The sequence below is a fragment of the Lissotriton helveticus genome, chromosome 1_1 (assembly GCF_964261635.1).
Source record: "Lissotriton helveticus chromosome 1_1, aLisHel1.1, whole genome shotgun sequence".
Classification (NCBI taxonomy): domain Eukaryota; kingdom Metazoa; phylum Chordata; class Amphibia; order Caudata; family Salamandridae; genus Lissotriton; species Lissotriton helveticus.
Window position 1 is genome coordinate 1,240,656,872 of NC_136057.1, and position 18,792 is coordinate 1,240,675,663.

The 18,792-nt window shown below is 48.8% G+C and overlaps 1 protein-coding gene across 3 annotated transcripts in view; it reads left to right on the top strand.

Annotated features, from left to right (window-relative positions):
* CELSR1 (cadherin EGF LAG seven-pass G-type receptor 1) overlaps positions 1 to 18,792 on the top strand; it is a 543,153-nt gene that overhangs the window by 283,196 nt on the left and 241,165 nt on the right. For all 3 annotated transcript variants that reach the window (XM_078679766.1, XM_078679759.1, XM_078679776.1), the window contains exon 5: positions 17,300 to 17,388. In XM_078679766.1, the coding sequence (XP_078535892.1) occupies positions 17,300 to 17,388 (89 nt within the window). The remainder of the gene's footprint in view (positions 1 to 17,299; positions 17,389 to 18,792) is intronic.

The window sequence follows — 18,792 nt, forward strand, 5'->3', positions numbered from 1 at the left end:
GTGCATGTGCCCACTCCACAGGCTATTGTAATTAATCGGCTGCCACTGCTCTGTCTCTTCCTTTGATGACATAACATGGTGAGGCTCGGTAAAATAACTGAACAAAAATCATGGAAGTTTCCTTTCAGGTGAGTAGACTGTAGATTCATAAACCTATTTTCGGAGACACCTTTTCATTCAGTCAGTTTTGCCAAAATAGTGGCGAGTGTAACATTTTGGACTGCCTAGGGCCAGTTTTTTCAATTTAGGCCAATGACCAGCTCCAGGTTGGAGACAGACTAGTCATTAGATTTTGAGGCAGGTGGTGTACTAAATTGATAACCGATGTGTTCCTTATATGAAATACTACACATGCAGTTGTAATGGATTCAGTCGTAGGTCTTAATGTTCATCACAGCCATAGCCCCATGTTCGGTGTGGTTACCCATTGTCAAAAACGTCCAGACTTCTAAAAGGGATGAATAAACTGCAGTGAGGTGTTTCTAGTCTGCTTTTTATATTCAGCTTACAATATATTGATTGCTCATTGAGGTGCTGCCTGCTAAAAAGTGGAACACCTATGGCACACCTATTGGTACTGCCACACACCAGTGCATTATCCTCAACATCAAAAAAGACATTGTATTAATCTCAATCTTGTTTTCTTTGTGGGAGACTCCTATCGGGTTTCTTTACCAACTTTCTTTCCCGCCTGCTCTTGTTTCTACTACTAATAATAATAATTCCATATTGGAAAAGTGTAACTTCTCACCCCTATGGGGGTCCAGGTGCTGGAGCCGTCGGGGTGATTATGTGAGCTATTGCCCAGGGTCACATGATGCTGAGGCTGCCGCCGGCGATCGAACCGCGAGTCCTGCGCTCCGGAGTCAGCCGCCGGCCCACACCTCTCTCCTAACTCACATGATGTGTTTACTGACATATGGGATTCCTATCATGCTCAGTTCATCTGAGGATTCAGTATTCCATCGGTGATGCTTTTCAACCAAACCGGGTACTCCAGGTGGAATTGAAGTGTTGGGCACTGTCGGATCTACAGAAAGATGCAATGAACCAGGCTTGGGCCCGATTATCCAGCCTTGGAGGTTCGTCTCCAAGCTCGGTATACCTCAGCAGTTCTACGCGCATGACTCCTGAAACAGTTTGGTCTCAGCAGCGCTTGAAATGGAAAATATAAGTGCAGCAGAGTACCTCCTTGTTTCCGAGAAGTGCCGGTACTCTCCAATTAAAAGTATAACATTTCTCTTGAAGAGCCGGTACTCTCGCTCTCAAAATAAAAAAGTGCTGGTACTCCGTACCGGACAGTACCGGCCCATTTAAAGCACTGGTCTCAGCAGTAAGTAAAGCTGTGGGGTGGGGGCAAATGATGATTTAGACCCCAACTGCAGAGTGCACATTTGTTTTGTGGATTTAGGCGGGGCAGGTGTTTGCATAATAATTCCTAGATCTTGCATCTCGAGCTCCACCGCTGCCCCCATGGTCTGAGCTGCTTGCTGTGAGCCAAATTCTGTAGAAGATCAATATTTAGCTGCCCATTTTTCTCCCCTGCATACTTGTTTACTGATGCAATGCTTAGCTTAGGGAAGAGAGTAGTTCCTGTCACAATATCCTAATAGCGATAGGTCTTATTGGTTTCCCATATTCTGGTTTCCTTCATATATTACACAATATTATAAGTATTTTGTAACTAGAGACATTAACTATAACCGCTTCATGATGTCCTCCAAGCCTAATATCGCTGAAGTTCTCCTCCTGCTCAATAAGATGTGGACACGCCCTCATCAGAAAGATGCTAGGTTTGCATCGTTCATCCTCCTCGAAAAAGCCAAGTTGGATTTATACTCCAGCATCAGTTGGCGAGGCAGTGGGTAGACAGCGTAGAGTATTGCACTGCATTTCTATCAGTAATTCATATTAATAGTTCATACTTTCAAAACACTCAGAAAACCAAGAAATCCGCCACAGATCTGGCCTTCAAGATTCCTACATATCCATGGGCGGGCTCCGTTTGTATGAATACTGCCATTGCTTTTTCATAGCAGAACTGTAAAGAATGGCAAAGCAATGGTTTCATTTCAACCACTATAAATCTCTCTAAGTATCATTCCATTTTATTCCATTCCATCATGTTGCAGCGGTCCACCATGGATGTACCAATTTAAGCCACATGAACTCTGAATGGGAGCACAAGTAACTCTCGATATAGGTCTGCGATACTAGGCTTGGCTTACAGTTAGAAAGGTGCAGCTTGAGAGTCTACCCTCAAAATGGAGGCACAAGCAATCCCACACATAATGCAACTGAACCGGACATTCCTGCAGATGTGTAGCTTGAGTTCTTAATGCCCTGTGAGCTTGAGGCCCATCTCTGGGCATACCTATTAATGCCCTGTGAGCTTGAGGCCTATTTCTGAGCATACCTATTAATTCCCTGTGAGCTTGAGGCCCATCTCTGGGCATACCTATTAATGCCCTGTGAGCTTGGGGGCCATTTCTGGGCATACCTATCAATGCCCTGTGAGCGTGGGGCCCATCTATGGGCATACCTATTAATGCCCTGTAAGCTTGAGGCCCATCTCTGGGCATACCTGTTAATGCCCTGTGAGCTTGAGACCCATCTCTGTGCATACCTGTCCTGTTTAGAGTGACTCAATTATACAATAAGAGTGGGGGATGCAAATACTGAAATAAACATAATCGGTGGCATCTCCCCTGGATAGAAATCAATGCCATGTTTATTTTACGGTGCCTGTGCCATTACATGAGGGGAACAAAGCAGAAGATACAACTGTTGCAGAACAATTAGGATGTACTACTCACCACAGTGAGTGACCCGCTCCCCTAACCTAAGCAAAACGTGTATTTCATTTGTCAAGAAAAAGGCAATGGCATCTGAAGTTCTGCCCTGGGTGTCTTTTTGGACCTCATAATATATGAATGTAAGTTTCAACCGTTTACTACCTGGCTTACTTTCACATTTAATCCCCCATATTTGAGAAAAGCTGGATGAGGGTTCCACCACATGACCTGTCATAATGCAACAGTGAGCTCCAGAATTACGATGACTGTCTTGGAAATCCTTTGATGGTGAGATGTCAGTCATTCCAGAGTATTGTAGACACAGCTCAATGCACAGAGACTTGTCTGGTCAGAAAATAATCTCCTGGAAATTCCTGATGCTGCAGAGGAAGACATATCTTTGATGCCAGACTCTTGGAAATCGAACTAAAGCAAGACGAGGTCATGTTGTTACTGGTTCTGATAACTAGAACAAAAGAATGCCCTGCCTGGTGATGCCATAGAATCCCTGGTTTACCAAAACATCTGGCAAAGAATGACCAGAAAACGCTTCTTATTGGCGCGTACCCTCTGCCAGTCTAATTAGCTCGTTTACACCGGGCTGGAAGGTTTCAACGACAATTATGGCATCCTGTACTACTTGTGTAAATTTAAAGGGGGTTAGCTGAGCAGGTTGTTTCATATTTCCATATTATGGAGATCTAAGAGGAGATATTTAGATTTGTTTTTGGCCTAGTTATTTGGGCTTAATCACTCAATTAAGAATAGTACTCATTGTAAAAAAAAGTCTGTGTGCAATCATCTATGCTGTGATCCTCCGATGTATTTAAGTTATAAACTCAGGTCAATCAACTGATTTTATGTGCATCTTCTGGCATGAGTTCAGTAGCTTTAAGACATGAGTGGACATTTAGCGAGGGGTAGCACAGTAGCACTGGATAGCAATTGGGTTATCGCCCGCTCACCTACCTGGTATAAAGGGCATGTGATGCCGGCTTCTATATGCAGGGGGTGAGACTCCTCTGTTATCTTCCCACAATAATCCATCACTCCGACTGATCTACAGAGGCAGGCAGCAATAAATTGCCTCGGGCATGCCCACTGTAAGTGCATTCTGCACCTTCTACTCCGTTGCTGTGCTCCCTTTAGGGACTGTTGCGTCAGTTTTCCTGGGAATGCCCGAGCGGAAAAATTATTTTACTAAATTGGTACCATGATCATTTCTAAGCTGTTCATCTCAAATATATGAGATGCTCACAAGGACTTACATTTTCTTTGTAGGTGGTCCTCTACCTGGCGCACAATAATACAGTTTGTAGAATATGCATAATCCCACTAGTTAAGAAGAGGTGTTCCCACCCCATTGTCATCATCAGAGTATTGAACCTTTCAATCTCTCCATCCCCCCCAACCATTCAGTTAATTTAGACTGACCTGGCGCGACTGTGCCTTTCTTTTTAATTCATTACAGTCAGAGTTTTTGTTGACTTTCAGTTTGCCACCCCATTTCCTCCCATGCAATCTTCAGCAATTCCTATTTTCTTTTTCGAACTGCCATATATCGCTGGCATGCTAGTGGCCAATTCATTACCCTTTCCAAACAAATGAATTCAATATGAGCTACTGTTTACTTTTCCCAGTGGACCGTGCCTCACATACTCTCTACTACTGGGTTTCTTCACTATTGTATCTGCTGGCCCGCTTTGGTGAGGAGATGACACAGTTGCCTTCAAAAACTATATGTTAAAACAGAGAGAAAATCTAACTTGCTAGAGGCAGAAGTAAATTGGATTTGGGAGGTTTAACCCTGAAATTCTGGATGCGTGACTCATGGGAATATGATAATGGAAGGAGAGACGTGCACCTTCTGGTTGAGGTGGATGTGGAAACGTTGCATGGACATCAGTTCACTAAATTGCCTTGAGTAGAGGAAGTAACAAAACAAACCTTTTGACCGCTGAAGACATAACAGCGATGTTTGTCTCATCCTTAATCCTCTAACTGCATCTCGTTTGTTGGTGATGGGATGTTGGAAGGGTAAGAGCTGGTAAGGACAGAAAACTAAAGAGCGCCCGTGCACCTATATACAGAGCGCTTAGAACCCTGTTTACATTTAATTTCTGCCATCTCCTCATGGGCAGGAGAGCAGGGGCAGCATAGGCAGACCTATGATCAGGGCCACCCGAATTATGCGATTGTGCGGCCGCTGTGATTTTTGACTATTTAAGGATTTGCCACATTTGCCACATAATCCATCATCTGCTGCTTAATCTGGCGATTATACAGCAAAACAATTTGTTTCTAGCTCAAAGGCTTCACAAGTTACTAAAAAATGCAGCAGCACGTGTTACAAAGCGGTTGAAGGTCTTTTGTAAAGGTTGACTGGTCACCTTTCTGTTGCTTATTGCTATATTTGGGTATTAAACTGGTACTAATGAGGTGCACCCAATGCCCAGACAGCGTTAACGAGTGTAAAAAGTGCAAAATAATAACGTAATACTATTTTAAAATGTGCCGCATTATGCCACATAATTTACTCAACCCTGCCGCATAATTTGGCCCGCGCCTGCTACATAATTCTAGTGGACCTGCCTATGATAGAAGGTGCCACCCTGGCTAGTTCCAGCTGATGGCCATGACTGGAGAAGGTCGCCATTTTAGCTCGACGAACAGTGGAGCGCACACAGCACCGAATTAACACACCTCCCTTGTCAGTTAGTTCAGGTGTTGTGGGTGTGTGTCACTTTGTTTCTAGGTGCATGAATGCAGTGGGAGTGGACCTGTCACATATGAAGCTCGCATTTCTAATGCAAACAGCTCATAATGTTGTTCCTTTCTTCCCCCTCTCGCTGGGTCTTTTGTCGCAGCGTTTTACGCCCTGTTTAGGAGGCCTCACCTTTATTTGCTTCCGAGATTTAATCAACCTTCAGTAATGTTTACTTTCTTTTAACTGAAGAAAAGCAGCACAGAACTACATCAATTTTTTGAAGCCGCTTATTATCTTTTCAATTATTAAAAAGTCTGAATGTGGTGGGAAGAAAATCAGAGTTAAGGTGTGGAAACTTTACTAAAAGCAAAGTACAGGTCAACATATGGGCGTTAAATCAGTTTTATGAAGGGCGGAAAAAAGTTTTCTTTGCTGCCCTTGGCACCCGATTTCTGTATTGTATATTTATTAATACACCTTCTCCAATCTACTATTTCAGGGCGTAAACATAATAAGTGACACCAACAGCTTTCTCACGTTGTTCAATGTGCATTCCTCCCAGCCCCAGGAATTTGACTGATATCTCAAACCTGTCTCGTTAAGTGAACTTAAGGGGTATCCTATTTCTTTTGGCCTTAAACTTTCAGACATAGTAAATCATGTCTCGCAGTGCGAACCATAAAATAAAACAGTCACATGAAAGACACGCATGAGAAAGTGCAGACTACATGCACTCACCTTGAATGTATATGTCAAAAGTAAGACGCTTAATGATCCATGAATGAGGCTTCGGGGAGCTATCCGTGTCTAGTCTGTTACTAGGTAACCCTGATACACATAATTTTACTCCAAACACTGATACAAGCAAGTGTATTATGTTTTTGCTTCATATGTCTCTGTTAAAGAACTGGGATTGGATTAAAATACTGATTTAATACCCAATGTAATAACATCTACAGCACACAAGTATTCTACCATTGAACGTTTCACTGTCCAGGAGTCTGGATTTATTTTTTCATGAGTCTGAATGGGACCCATTGTTAGTGAGGTATTTCAAGCATTGAAAAAGCAGGTACACATCATTCCAGTTGTGGGGTATTTATTAGAGCAGTCATTAATCCTAGATTACTACTTATTAAAGGCGGGTTAACTCCTCTACTCAGTGTGGTACCTGTAATCTTAGAAACTCAGCTTGTCTTCTCTGACAAGTTTGTGCATACATTCTTGGCTTTGGATTTAGGCAATGCATACTATGTGGTGCTTTTGGCCATATGTGATCCAGCAACAGAATGAATGAATAAAACTGGTTTGTATAGCGCTCTGAGACGTGACGAGATATCCTGGTACTTGCTCAATAAGTATAATGAAAAGCAGAGGAATTAAGCAGAGATAGTGGGATTGAAAAGCCACGCTCGAAGGGCTTTGTAGAAAGCAAGATGATTGGAAGGAGACTGCAAAGATAGCTGAAGGGTTCACTAGTTGTTAATAAAAAGGGTCTACCTCCAATTATAGGGACAGCCGCAAGATGTCCCTGATCAGTGTGAAGAGTGCATCAACAGTAGTACCTATTGAAATAACAATGCATAGGGAAAGGGGCTGCTGTGATGAACAGCTTAGAGGCTGTCAAAGAAAATCCGTTTCTGCACACATCGCCAATGAAGAACAAGCATTGAAAATGCAATAGGTCTCGCAATAGAAGAGTTTGACATTTTTCGTTTTGCAAATGGATGAGTGGCTTTGCGTGGATGAGTGGCGTTGCGTGGATGAGTGGCGTTGCGTGGATGAGTGGCGTTGCGTGGATGAGTGGCGTTGCGTGGATGAGTGGCGTTGCGTGGGTGAGTGGCGTTGCGTGGGTGAGTGGCGTTGCGTGTGTGAGTGGCGTTGCGTGTGTGAGTGGCGTTGCGTGTGTGAGTGGCGTTGCGTGTGTGAGTGGCGTTGCGTGGATGAGTGGGGTTGGAATGCAATAGGTCTCGCATTAGAAAAGTTGTAGTTATTGGTCTTGTAAATGACATTTTTTATTTATTTGTTTGTTTTTAAAATTGCTAAATTGATGGCTTTGTCATTTACAATGCCAATAGTTATAACTTTCGCGAATGTGACACCTATAGCATTTGGAATGCAACATGTTTTGTATTTACGTGACTTAGATGGCAGCTCTGGTCGTTGGGCCACATCTCTAGAGAGCAGGAGAGTGCAGCAGGGGAGAGAAGCACAGCAATGCAATAGGTCTCGCATTAGGAAAGTTTGAGCTATTGGTATTGTAAAGGACACATTTTTTATTTATGTGCTTGTTTTGAAAATAGCGAAATTAATAGCTTTGTTATTTACAATGCCAATAGTTTTATCTTTCGCAAATGTGACACCTATTGTAACACAATATGTGTTGTGAGGGTGGGTGAGGGTGAGGGGTTGAGGGTGAGGGGTTGAGGGTGAGGGGTTGAGGGTGAGTGAGGGTGAGGGGTTGAGGGTGAGTGAGGGTGAGGGGTTGAGGGTGAGTGAGGGTGAGGGGTTGAGGGTGAGTGAGGATGAGAGGGTGAGTGAGGGTGAGTGAGGGTGAGTGAGGGTGAGGGTGAGTGAGGGTGAGGGGTTGAGGGTGAGGGGTTGAGGGTGAGTGAGGGTGAGTGAGGGTGAGGGTGGGTGAGGGTGAGGGGTTGAGGGTGAGTGAGGGTGAGGGTGGGTGAGGGTGAGGGGTTGAGGGTAAGTGAGGGTGAGAGAGTGAGTGAGAGTGAGGGTGAGTGAGGGGTTGAGGGTGAGGGGTTGAGGGTGAGTGAGGGTGAGGGGTTGAGGGTGAGTGAGGGTGAGTGAGAGTGAGGGTGAGAGAGGGGTTGAGGGTGAGGGGTTGAGGGTGAGTGAGGGTGAGGGGTTGAGGGTGAGTGAGAGTGAGGGGTTGAGGGTGAGGGGTTGAGGGTGAGTGAGGGTGAGGGTGGGTGAGGGTGAGGGGTTGAGGGTGAGTGAGGGTGAGGGGTTGAGGGTGGGTGAGGGTGAGGGGTTGAGGGTGAGGGTGGGTGAGGGTGAGGGGGTGAGGGTGAGTGAGGGTGAGGGTGAGGGTGAGTGAGGGTGAGGGTGAGTGAGGGTGAGGGTGAGTGAGGGTGAGTGAGGGTGAGGGGTTGAGGGTGAGGGTGAGGGGTTGAGGGTGAGGGTGAGGGGTTGAGTGAGGGTGAGGGGTTGAGGGTGAGGGGTTGAGGGTGAGTGAGGGTGAGTGAGGGTGAGGGGTTGAGGGTGAGTGAGGGTGAGGGGTTGAGGGTGAGTGAGGGTGAGTGAGGGTAAGGGGTTGAGGGTGAGTGAGGGTGAGTGAGGGTGAGGGGTTGAGGGTGAGTGAGGGTGGGTGAGGGTGAGGGGTTGAGGGTGAGTGAGGGTGAGTGAGAGTTAGGGTGAGTGAGGGGTTGAGGGTGAGGGGTTGAGGGTGAGTGAGGGTGAGGGTGAGGGGTTGAGGGTGAGTGAGGGTGAGGGGTTGAGGGTGAGTGAGGGTGAGTGAGGGTGAGTGAGGGTGGGTGAGGGTGGGTGAGGGTGAGTGAGGGTGGGTGAGGGTGAGTGAGGGTGAGTGAGGGTGAGGGTGAGTGAGGGTGAGGGAGGGTGAGGGAGGGTGAGGGTGAGTGAGGGTGAGTGAGGGTGAGGGTGAGTGAGGGGGAGGGGTTGAGGGTGAGGGTGAGTGAGGGTGAGGGGTTGAGGGTGAGTGAGGGTGAAGGGTTGAGGGTGAGTGAGGGTGAGGGTGAGGGGTTGAGGGTGAGGGGTTGAGGGTGAGTGAGGGTGAGGGGGTGAGTGAGGGTGAGGGGTTGAGGGTGAGTGAGGGTGAGGGGTTGAGGGTGAGTGAGGGTGAGGGTTGAGGGTGAGTGAGGGTGAGTGAGGGTGAGGGGTTGAGGGTGAGTGAGGGTGAGGGGTTGAGTGAGAGTGAGGGTGAGTGAGGGGTTGAGGTTGAGGGGTTGAGGGTGAGTGAGGGTGAGGGGTTGAGGGTGAGTGAGGGTGAGGGGTTGAGGGTGAGTGAGGGTGAAGGGTTGAGGGTGGGTGAGGGGTTGAGGGAGGGTGAGGGGTTGAGGGTGAGGGGTTGAGGGTGAGTGGGGTTGAGGGTGAGGGGTTGAGGGTGAGTGAGGGTGAGGGGTTGAGGGTGAGTGAGGGTGAGGGGTTGAGGGTGAGTGAGGGTGAGGGTTTGAGGGTGAGTGAGGGTGAGTGAGGGTGAGGGTGGGTGAGGGTGAGTGAGGGTGAGGGTGAGTGAGTGAGGGTGAGTGAGGGTGAGGGTGAGTGAGGGTGAAGGGTTGAGGGTGAGTGAGGGTGAGGGGTTGAGGGTGAGTGAGGGTGAGTGAGGGTGAGGGGTTGAGGGTGAGGGGTTGAGGGTGGGTGAGGGGTTGAGGGTGAGTGAGGGTGAGGGGTTGAGGGTGAGTGAGGGTGAGGGGTTGAGGGTGAGTGAGGGTGAGGGGTTGAGGGTGTGAGGGTGAGGGTGAGTGAGGGTGAGTGAGGGGTTGAGGTTGAGGGGGAGTGAGGGTGAGGGGTTGAGGGTGAGTGAGGGTGAGGGGTTGAGGGTGAGTGAGGGTGAGGGGGTGAGGGTGAGGGTGGGTGAGGGTGAGTGAGGGTGAGTGAGGGTGAGGGGTTGAGGGTGAGTGAGGGTGAGTGAGGGTGAGGGGTTGAGGGTGAGTGAGGGTGAGTGAGGGTGAGGGTGAGGGTGAGTGAGGGTGAGTGAGGGTGAGGGTGGGTGAGGGTGAGTGAGGGTGAGTGAGGGTGAGGGTGGGTGAGGGTGAGTGAGGGTGAGTGAGGGTGAGGGGTTGAGGGTGAGTGAGGGTGAGGGGTTGAGGGTGAGTGAGGGTGAGGGGTTGAGGGTGAGTGAGGGTGAGTGAGGGTGAGTGAGGGTGAGGGTGAGTGAGGGTGAGTGAGGGTGAGGGTGAGTGAGGGTGAGTGAGGGTGAGTGAGGGTGAGTGAGGGTGAGTGAGGGTGAGTGAGGGTGAGTGAGGGTGAGTGAGGGTGAGTGTGAGGGTGAGGGGTTGAGGGTGAGTGAGGGTGAGGGGTTGAGGGTGGGTGAGGGTGAGTGAGGGTGAGGGTGAGTGAGGGTGAGGGGTTGAGGGTGAGTGAGGGTGAGGGTGAGTGAGGGTGAGGGTGAGGGTGAGTGAGGGTGAGGGGTTGAGGGTGAGTGATGGTGAGGGTGAGTGAGGGTGAGTGAGGGTGGGTGAGGGTGAGTGAGGGTGAGTGAGGGTGAGGGTGGGTGAGGGTGAGTGAGGGTGAGTGAGGGTGAGGGGTTGAGGGTGAGTGAGGGTGAGTGAGGGTGAGTGAGGGGTTGAGGGGGAGTGAGGGTGAGGGGTTGAGGGTGGGTGAGGGGTTGAGGGTGAGTGAGGGTGAGGGGTTGAGGGTGAGTGAGGGTGAGGGGTTGAGGGTGAGTGAGGGTGAGGGGTTGAGGGTGAGTGAGGGTGAGGGTGGGTCAGGGTGAGTGAGGGTGAGTGAGGGTGGGTGAGGGTGAGTGAGGGTGAGTGAGGGTGAGGGTGAGGGGTTGAGGGTGAGTGAGGGTGAGGGGTTGAGGGTGAGTGAGGGTGAGGGTGGGTGAGGGTGAGTGAGGGTGAGTGAGGGTGAGTGAGGGTGAGTGAGGGTGGGTGAGGGTGAGTGAGGGTGAGTGAGGGTGAGGGTGAGGGGTTGAGGGTGAGTGAGGGTGAGGGGTTGAGGGTGAGTGAGGGTGAGGGTGGGTGAGGGTGAGTGAGGGTGAGTGAGGGTGATGGTGAGTGAGGGTGAGGGTGAGTGTGAGGGTGAGGGGTTGAGGGTGAGTGAGGGTGAGGGGTTGAGGGTGAGTGAGGGTGAGTGAGGGTGAGTGAGGGGTTGAGGTTGAAGGGGAGTGAGGGTGAGGGGTTGAGGGTGAGTGAGGGTGAGGGGTTGAGGGTGAGTGAGGGTGAGGGGTTGAGGGTGAGTGAGGGTGAGGGTGGGTGATGGTGAGTGAGGGTGAGTGAGGGTGAGGGGTTGAGGGTGAGTGAGGGTGAGTGAGGGTGAGGGGTTGAGGGTGAGTGAGGGTGAGGGTGAGTGAGGGTGAGTGAGGGTGAGGGTGAGTGAGGGTGGGTGAGGGGGAGTGAGGGTGAGTGAGGGTGAGGGGTTGAGGGTGAGTGAGGGTGAGGGGTTGAGGGTGAGGGGTTGAGGGTGAGGGTGGGTGAGGGTGAGTGAGGGTGAGTGAGGGTGAGTGAGGGTGAGTGAGGGTGAGGGTGAGTGAGGGTGAGGGTGAGTGAGGGTGAGTGAGGGTGAGGGTGGGTGAGGGTGAGGGGTTGAGGGTGGGTGAGGGGTTGAGGGTGAGTGAGGGTGAGGGGTTGAGGGTGAGGGTGAGTGAGGGTGAGGGGTTGAGGGTGGGTGAGGGTGAGTGAGGGTGAGGGGTTGAGGGTGAGTGAGGGTGAGTGAGGGTGAGGGGTTGAGGGTGAGGGTGAGTGAGGGTGAGGGTGAGTGAGGGTGGGTGAGGGTGAGTGAGGGTGAGGGGTTGAGGGTGAGTGAGGGTGAGGGGTTGAGGGTGAGTGAGGGTGAGTGAGGGTGAGGGTGAGTGAGGGTGAGGGTGAGTGAGGGTGAGGGTGAGTGAGGGTGAGGGTGAGTGAGGGTGAGTGAGGGTGAGGGGTTGAGGGTGAGGGGTTGAGGGTGAGGGGTTGAGGGTGAGTGAGGGTGAGGGGTTGAGGGTGAGGGTGAGTGAGGGTGAGGAGTTGAGGGTGGGTGAGGGTGAGGGGTTGAGGGTGAGGGGTTGAGGGTGAGTGAGGGTGAGTGAGGGTGAGGGGTTGAGGGTGAGGGTGAGTGAGGGTGAGTGAGGGTGAGGGTGAGTGAGGGTGAGGGGTTGAGGGTGAGTGAGGGTGAGGGGTTGAGGGTGAGTGAGGGTGAGGGGTTGAGGGTGAGTGAGGGTGAGTGAGGGTGAGTGAGTGTGAGTGAGGGTGAGTGTGAGTGAGGGTGAGTGAGGGTGAGTGAGGGTGAGGGTGAGTGAGTGTGAGGGTGAGGGGTTGAGGGTGAGTGAGGGTGAGTGTGAGGGTGAGGGGTTGAGGGTGAGGGGTTGAGGGTGGGTGAGGGTGAGGGTGAGTGAGGGTGAGGGGTTGAGGGTGAGTGAGGGTGAGGGGTTGAGGGTGAGTGAGGGTGAGGGGTTGAGGGTGAGTGAGTGAGGGTGAGGGTGAGTGAGGGTGAGGGGTTGAGGGTGAGTGAGGGTGAGGGTGAGTGAGGGTGAGGGTGAGTGAGGGTGAGTGAGGGTGAGGGGTTGAGGGTGAGGGAGGGTGAGGGTGAGTGAGGGTGAGTGAGGGTGAGGGTGAGTGAGGGTGGGTGAGGGTGAGTGAGGGTGAGGGGTTGAGGGTGAGTGAGGGTGAGGGGTTGAGGGTGAGTGAGGGTGAGGGGTTGAGGGTGAGTGAGGGTGAGTGAGGGTGAGGGGGTGAGTGAGGGTGAGTGAGGGTGAGGGGTTGAGGGTGAGTGAGGGTGAGTGAGGGGTTGAGGGTGAGTGAGGGTGAGGGTGAGGGTGAATGAGGGTGAGGGTGAGGGTGAGTGAGGGTGAGTGAGGGTGAGGGTGAGTGAGGGTGAGTGAGGGTGAGTGAGGGTGAGGGTGAGTGTGAGGGTGAGGGGTTGAGGGTGAGTGAGGGTGAGGGGTTGAGGGTGGGTGAGGGTGAGGGTGAGTGAGGGTGAGGGGTTGAGGGTGGGTGAGTGAGGGTGAGGGGTTGAGGGTGAGTGAGGGTGGGTGAGGGGTTGAGGGTGAGTGAGGGTGAGGGGTTGAGGGTGAGTGAGGGTGAGGGGTTGAGGGTGAGTGAGGGTGAGGGTGAGTGAGGGTGAGGGTGAGTGAGGGTGAGGGTGAGTGAGGGTGAGTGAGGGTGAGGGGTTGAGTGTGAGTGAGGGTGAGGGTGAGGGTGAGTGAGGGTGAGGGTGAGTGAGGGTGAGGGTGAGGGGTTGAGGGTGAGTGAGGGTGAGGGTGAGGGGTTGAGGGTGAGTGAGGGTGAGGGTGAGTGAGGGTGAGGGGTTGAGGGTGAGTGAGGGTGAGGGTGAGTGAGGGTGAGGGGTTGAGGGTGAGTGAGGGTGAGTGAGGGTTGAGGGTGAGGGGTTGAGGGTGAGTGAGGGTGAGGGTGAGGGTGAATGAGGGTGAGGGTGAGTGAGGGTGAGGGTGAGGGTGAGTGAGGGTGAGGGTGAGTGAGGGTGAGTGAGGGTGAGTGAGGGTGAGTGTGAGGGTGAGGGGTTGAGGGTGAGTGAGGGTGAGGGGTTGAGGGTGGGTGAGGGTGAGGGTGAGTGAGGGTGAGTGAGGGTGAGGGTGAGTGAGGGTGAGGGGTTGAGGGTGAGTGAGGGTGAGGGTGAGTGAGGGTGAGGGTGAGTGAGGGTGAGGGTGAGTGAGGGTGAGGGGTTGAGGGTGAGTGAGGGTGAGTGAGAGTGAGGGTGAGTGAGGGGTTGAGGGTGAGGGTGAGTGAGGGTGAGGGTGGATGTGGTGGTGGATGTGGTGGTGGATGTGGTGGTGGATGTGGTGGTGGATGTGGTGGTGGTGGATGCGGTGGTGGTGGATGTGGAGGTGGTGGTGGATGTGGGGTGATTGCGGCTTGCAAGCTTATTCCGCTCACGTTATGCAGTTTCAAACATGATTGCCACTATTACTCTCAAATTCACTTGGCAGCAAACTGGTGAACTAATTAAAAGAAAGTCGTATTCAGCGTTATGGCCGGTACTTTATTCCAGCAAAGTGGCAAGCCAGTACACACCAATGAGCTAGTAAAGCTAAAAACACACCACATGGCACAATTGCTGGCTGAGCGAGCAGAAGTAAGCCAAACAGCTTTCCCGTAGCTAAGGAGAGCTGAGCTCTTTTTGTAGCAGCACGCATAAGAAAAGTCCCGTATTTTCACCAAAACACTCTCTGATAATTATCAGCCGAATTCAGAAGGCTTCCTGCCCTCATATATTCCCAAGAGAGCAGTAATCTTATAAGGAAATGCTGTCATCACACCTAAAGCTACGGATGAGGAGAGCTTGCTGGAAGACAATCAATTAATGAAAAAAAAAAAGAAAAGAAAAGGAGACACGGCCGGCCGGCCGTGAACTGAAAGCACGGCCGGCCGGCCGTGAAAAAGCCTTTGATGCCGCAGGGGGTAATTAGGGGAGGAGAATGGCTGGGCTGAGGCAGAGCGCCAAGCCTTTGATGCAGCAGGGGGCGGAGCGGGAAGAGCTGCTGGCGGCACTAAGCTGACGATTTGATGCTGTGCACGCGCATTTTAACTAATTGCGCTTGCGCATTGAGTTAAAAGTGCACATGCACTTCATCAAATCGCCAGTGAATCGCCAGTGTAGGTAAGCTTTGTTTAAGCCCCCATAGTCTCGCTCTGCTCAATGCGCAAGCGCATTGACAGGCGAGACCTAAAAATGAGATGGTCAGCAACGGGCTCTTTTCGCGCAAGACCCAATGCCAACTGGACTGCTATATACTAAATATGTTGCAGTTAATGATTAAAATGTTTAGAAAGCCGAAGATACATGTCATTCTCATGATTTAATCTAGAAGAGAGAACTGCTTTGGTGATGGTCTTTGTTGATGGGATAAGTTTAGGATCTTTTCCAATGGTCTTCATACCGAGTAAGAAGAAAGCTGTAAAGATCGGCAGCCGGGGGGGGGGGGTTCACATGGATCAAAGGTGCACCCATGGTCATGGGCCTCCAAGAATTCGATCAGGGTCAAGATGCACCACACAAGATAACGTTATCATTTTTTTCTGTATTGAGTTCCAGATGACTGGCTTACTTTAGTTCGGCGATAAGAAGCATGCGTCATTTGACACACTTTTGTGAGACTGAGAAGAGTCCTTCAAACTGAAAGACCGAAGGGAGTCCTATAAATATTAACGAGGATAAAAGTCAATCGCGATGCCTGGGGTACCTCTGCAGGGTAGCTCACAAAATGAGGATTGAAAGGAGGTACATTCCCTGCTAGTTCCCTGTAGAAATGGATTGTAGCAGGCCCAAAACTTCAAATTTTTTCACAATCCTTCAAATTAAAGGTAAAGATTATTGGGAAATTGAATTAAAGGCCGTCGTGAGGTTCAGTAGGACTAAGTCAGCTGGAATCCGGAATATATAAATATCATCTAGATCGGCCACTAGGCCCAAACCTGCCGGTCTGGGTCCAGACGCAAATGCTGTTGATAGCATATGGAGAGATGGATCGTTACAGCAGCTTCCACTCTTCTAGAGGGAAATGGAAGATGAGAAATACACTGAGACTGGACTCTAATGACTACATCTGCAGTTTGAGGCAACTGTCCTAGTTGAGGTAGGGCTCAGTTACTGTAATGTAGGTTAAGATCAGAAAAACACTCTTGAAAAAGAAAATGTCTGCCCAAAGGAGTCTGTGTCGCTATAAAGCTGATCGTGCAGAAACAGTTGATGGCGATGTACAGCATTGTTAGACACAACTGTGACCTTCATTATACATACATCCGCAGAGTAACAAGAAAGCAGCAAATGCACCGAACAGTACCACAGCCAAACTCTTCACTATGGGATACACGTGTGTGTGCCTGTGGGCCTTCTTGCATTTTAGAGAGCCCTTCCCTCTATTGTGGCTGGCAGCGAGCCTCATATTACGTTGGTAAGGATGTTGATTTTAGTACTATTTTTCAAGTTCAAGGAGAAATGCCCATATATGGACTTGTGAACTAGTGTTGGAACCTCCTTGCTTGGACACCCCTGTTTCCACCCCATAAATGCAGGGTTGTAAGCTTGCATACATTGAACATTAATTACCTCAGAACTATTCAATTGCTTCTCTGTATAAAATCCTACAGTGCTACCAAAGAAAATACCCTGTTAATGTAAATCTTTGCTCAAAGTATGCTGCTTGTGCTTGTTTTTTTGCTAAGCATTCTTATTTGAATATTCTCAACTGCCGCCTAGGGGTTTAAACCCACTACAACGCATAGATGGCACCTTCCTACATTTGGTGCAGGGATGACTGTGCTGCTGCGAGAGGGACAGTACTGAAATATAGTGTGTTTACACAGCTAGAAAAGTTTACCACAGGAGGTCCTGAACTACATTTGATTTGCTAATTTGGTTTCCAGGTGTAGTCTATTTTGTGGAGCGTATTACATGAATAAGTGGGAGTGGGTAGAATGGGCTGATTAGAAATTGTTGTACAATAACCCTTTGCAATCTCATAAACACACATTTTTGGACAAATGCAACACTTGTACAAATGAAATAGAAATACCGGAGAGTCCATTTATAACATTTAGAAGGCATACAACACATCCACTCCGGAGTGTGACTTAGTGGGCAATAATGGTAAAGGATTTCCTTCAACCTGTTCTAGACCTTAACTGCTACTAACAGCCGTTTCCTGTATATGGAAACTTTCTCCATTGAATGATTCCCAGCTGCAGCGTCTGAGCTTTGCTCTGGGCAAAGTTTAGTTCACCATGTGTCTTATGTTTTTAGCCCCACTTCTCAATGTTGAGGCAGAACTCCCTGTAATGGTCATTTAGATGGGCTGTGGGCAGGCGGCTAGTACGGATCAGTGATTCGAAGACATTGCTAAAAGCCCTATCTGACCGACAGAAAATAACAACGAGGCAGATGACACCAACCAGTAAGAGATACTTGGGAATCCAAAAGAGTCATCAGGCCAGAGCTCCCCCAATTAAACTCAGTTAAAAAACATTTTTAACCAGAGCTCCCTTTTGTCATGTTGACAACAGATATTCAGATTGGTGGTATTACTCTATGGTGGGTGGCATTGGGTGCTCTCAAAAAAGGAAGCAATCACAAATCTGCCTTTGATTGCATTTGAACATTGAATTTAGAAATCCCTGTGTTTGTTTCAGTACTGTGATTTAAAAATCTTTCTTTTGTGTTGCAGGAGAGACCAGCACGACCGTTTCCCCGTATGTTTTAGGCGGTGTGAGCGATGGTCAGTGGCACTCTGTCCAGGTGGACTACTACAACAAGGTAAGATCCTGGACCTTGCTGCCATGCTTGACTGTTTAGCGGGTGGAGAAGGATGACTTGTGATCTGAGGTGTCATGCTTTGTATATATGAATCCCTTTAATAATTTGTCAGCATTTGAGAGGACATGTGCCCTCGGACAACTATCTCAATTCTGTTATTGACTGTTAAATGATGAAAAACTTCCCTTTCATAAAATGTGCCTGTTTTTGTTTGGGGATTTATTGAGCCCACTTTCTACATTTTCATTTTCTCTTTAATGTAAGCCCACTGTTTGTAGCTTTCACCTTTGCCTGGATATGTGTCTTTTAGCACTCTGCATCTACTCATTTTTATCACACTTGGAGCCTGGAAAAGTACTGCATGTGAAAACTGAAACATTTTTCTTTGATTTCCACTTACATAATATGTCATATTTGTTTACAAATGAGGCATTGCATTACTGGAATGTGTCAAATCTGATAGCTGTTTAAGGGTGGCTTTGATTTTGTTTATAAGTCATCCCATGTTTGTCTTTGATGCCAGTCTCGGTTTTCATTTTTCTCGCTTCTATGAAGTACACTGCTTAGTGCTATGCGAAGGATCGGCAGTTTCATAAAGACAAAATGTTTTCATTTTGATGGGGACATCTAAAATACTTTGTCAGGCCAGACATAACTAGGACGTGTTCTTGGAAAAGTTAAACCAGTATTGGAACTCAAATTATTCCAAAACCAGATGATGACGTTGTTGTTGTCTTGTAACGGTGTCCTCTAGTCCTCAAATGATCCCCGGCAACAAATAGGCTAGAATATACAGTTATAGTAGAGAATAATTCAAATAACTTTGTAAGATTTTCAGGTTTATTTTGGAATGTGGTATCTTTATATGGTAGACATTCAAATTATGAATCCCACAAATAGATGCTACTAACTTACAAACAAAATTATCTTGTTCTATGAATCTACTAAACGTGTTTCCCTTTAAACAACTAAGTAAGTTGTCAACTTTAGACTAATAGTCAAAAAGTGGGACGATCAAAAAAGTGGAACGATGGCAAAGGAATATTGGATTCTTCAAGGCACCCTTTTGATTACACATTAAGAGGAAGAGTTTGCATATATAAAGGTGTCTTTGAAAATATATTCTTGAAGGTCGGTGATTTACCAAGGTATGTCACGGATATGAACACTCTTATCACTGAAACAAAATCTACAGTACCAAATGTCTTTGAAACGCAATAGCTCCATTAAAGACATTTAAGACATACATATAGCTGTGTTTGTACTGCGATTACTAATATTATTAAACTCATAAGCAGTCTCAATTCAAATTTAAAAGATTCCTTCAAATACATTTATTGCTTAGTTCATATTCCTGTGGTGGAAAAGCAAAGAATTCTTAGGAATACCTAAATTTAGTTACGT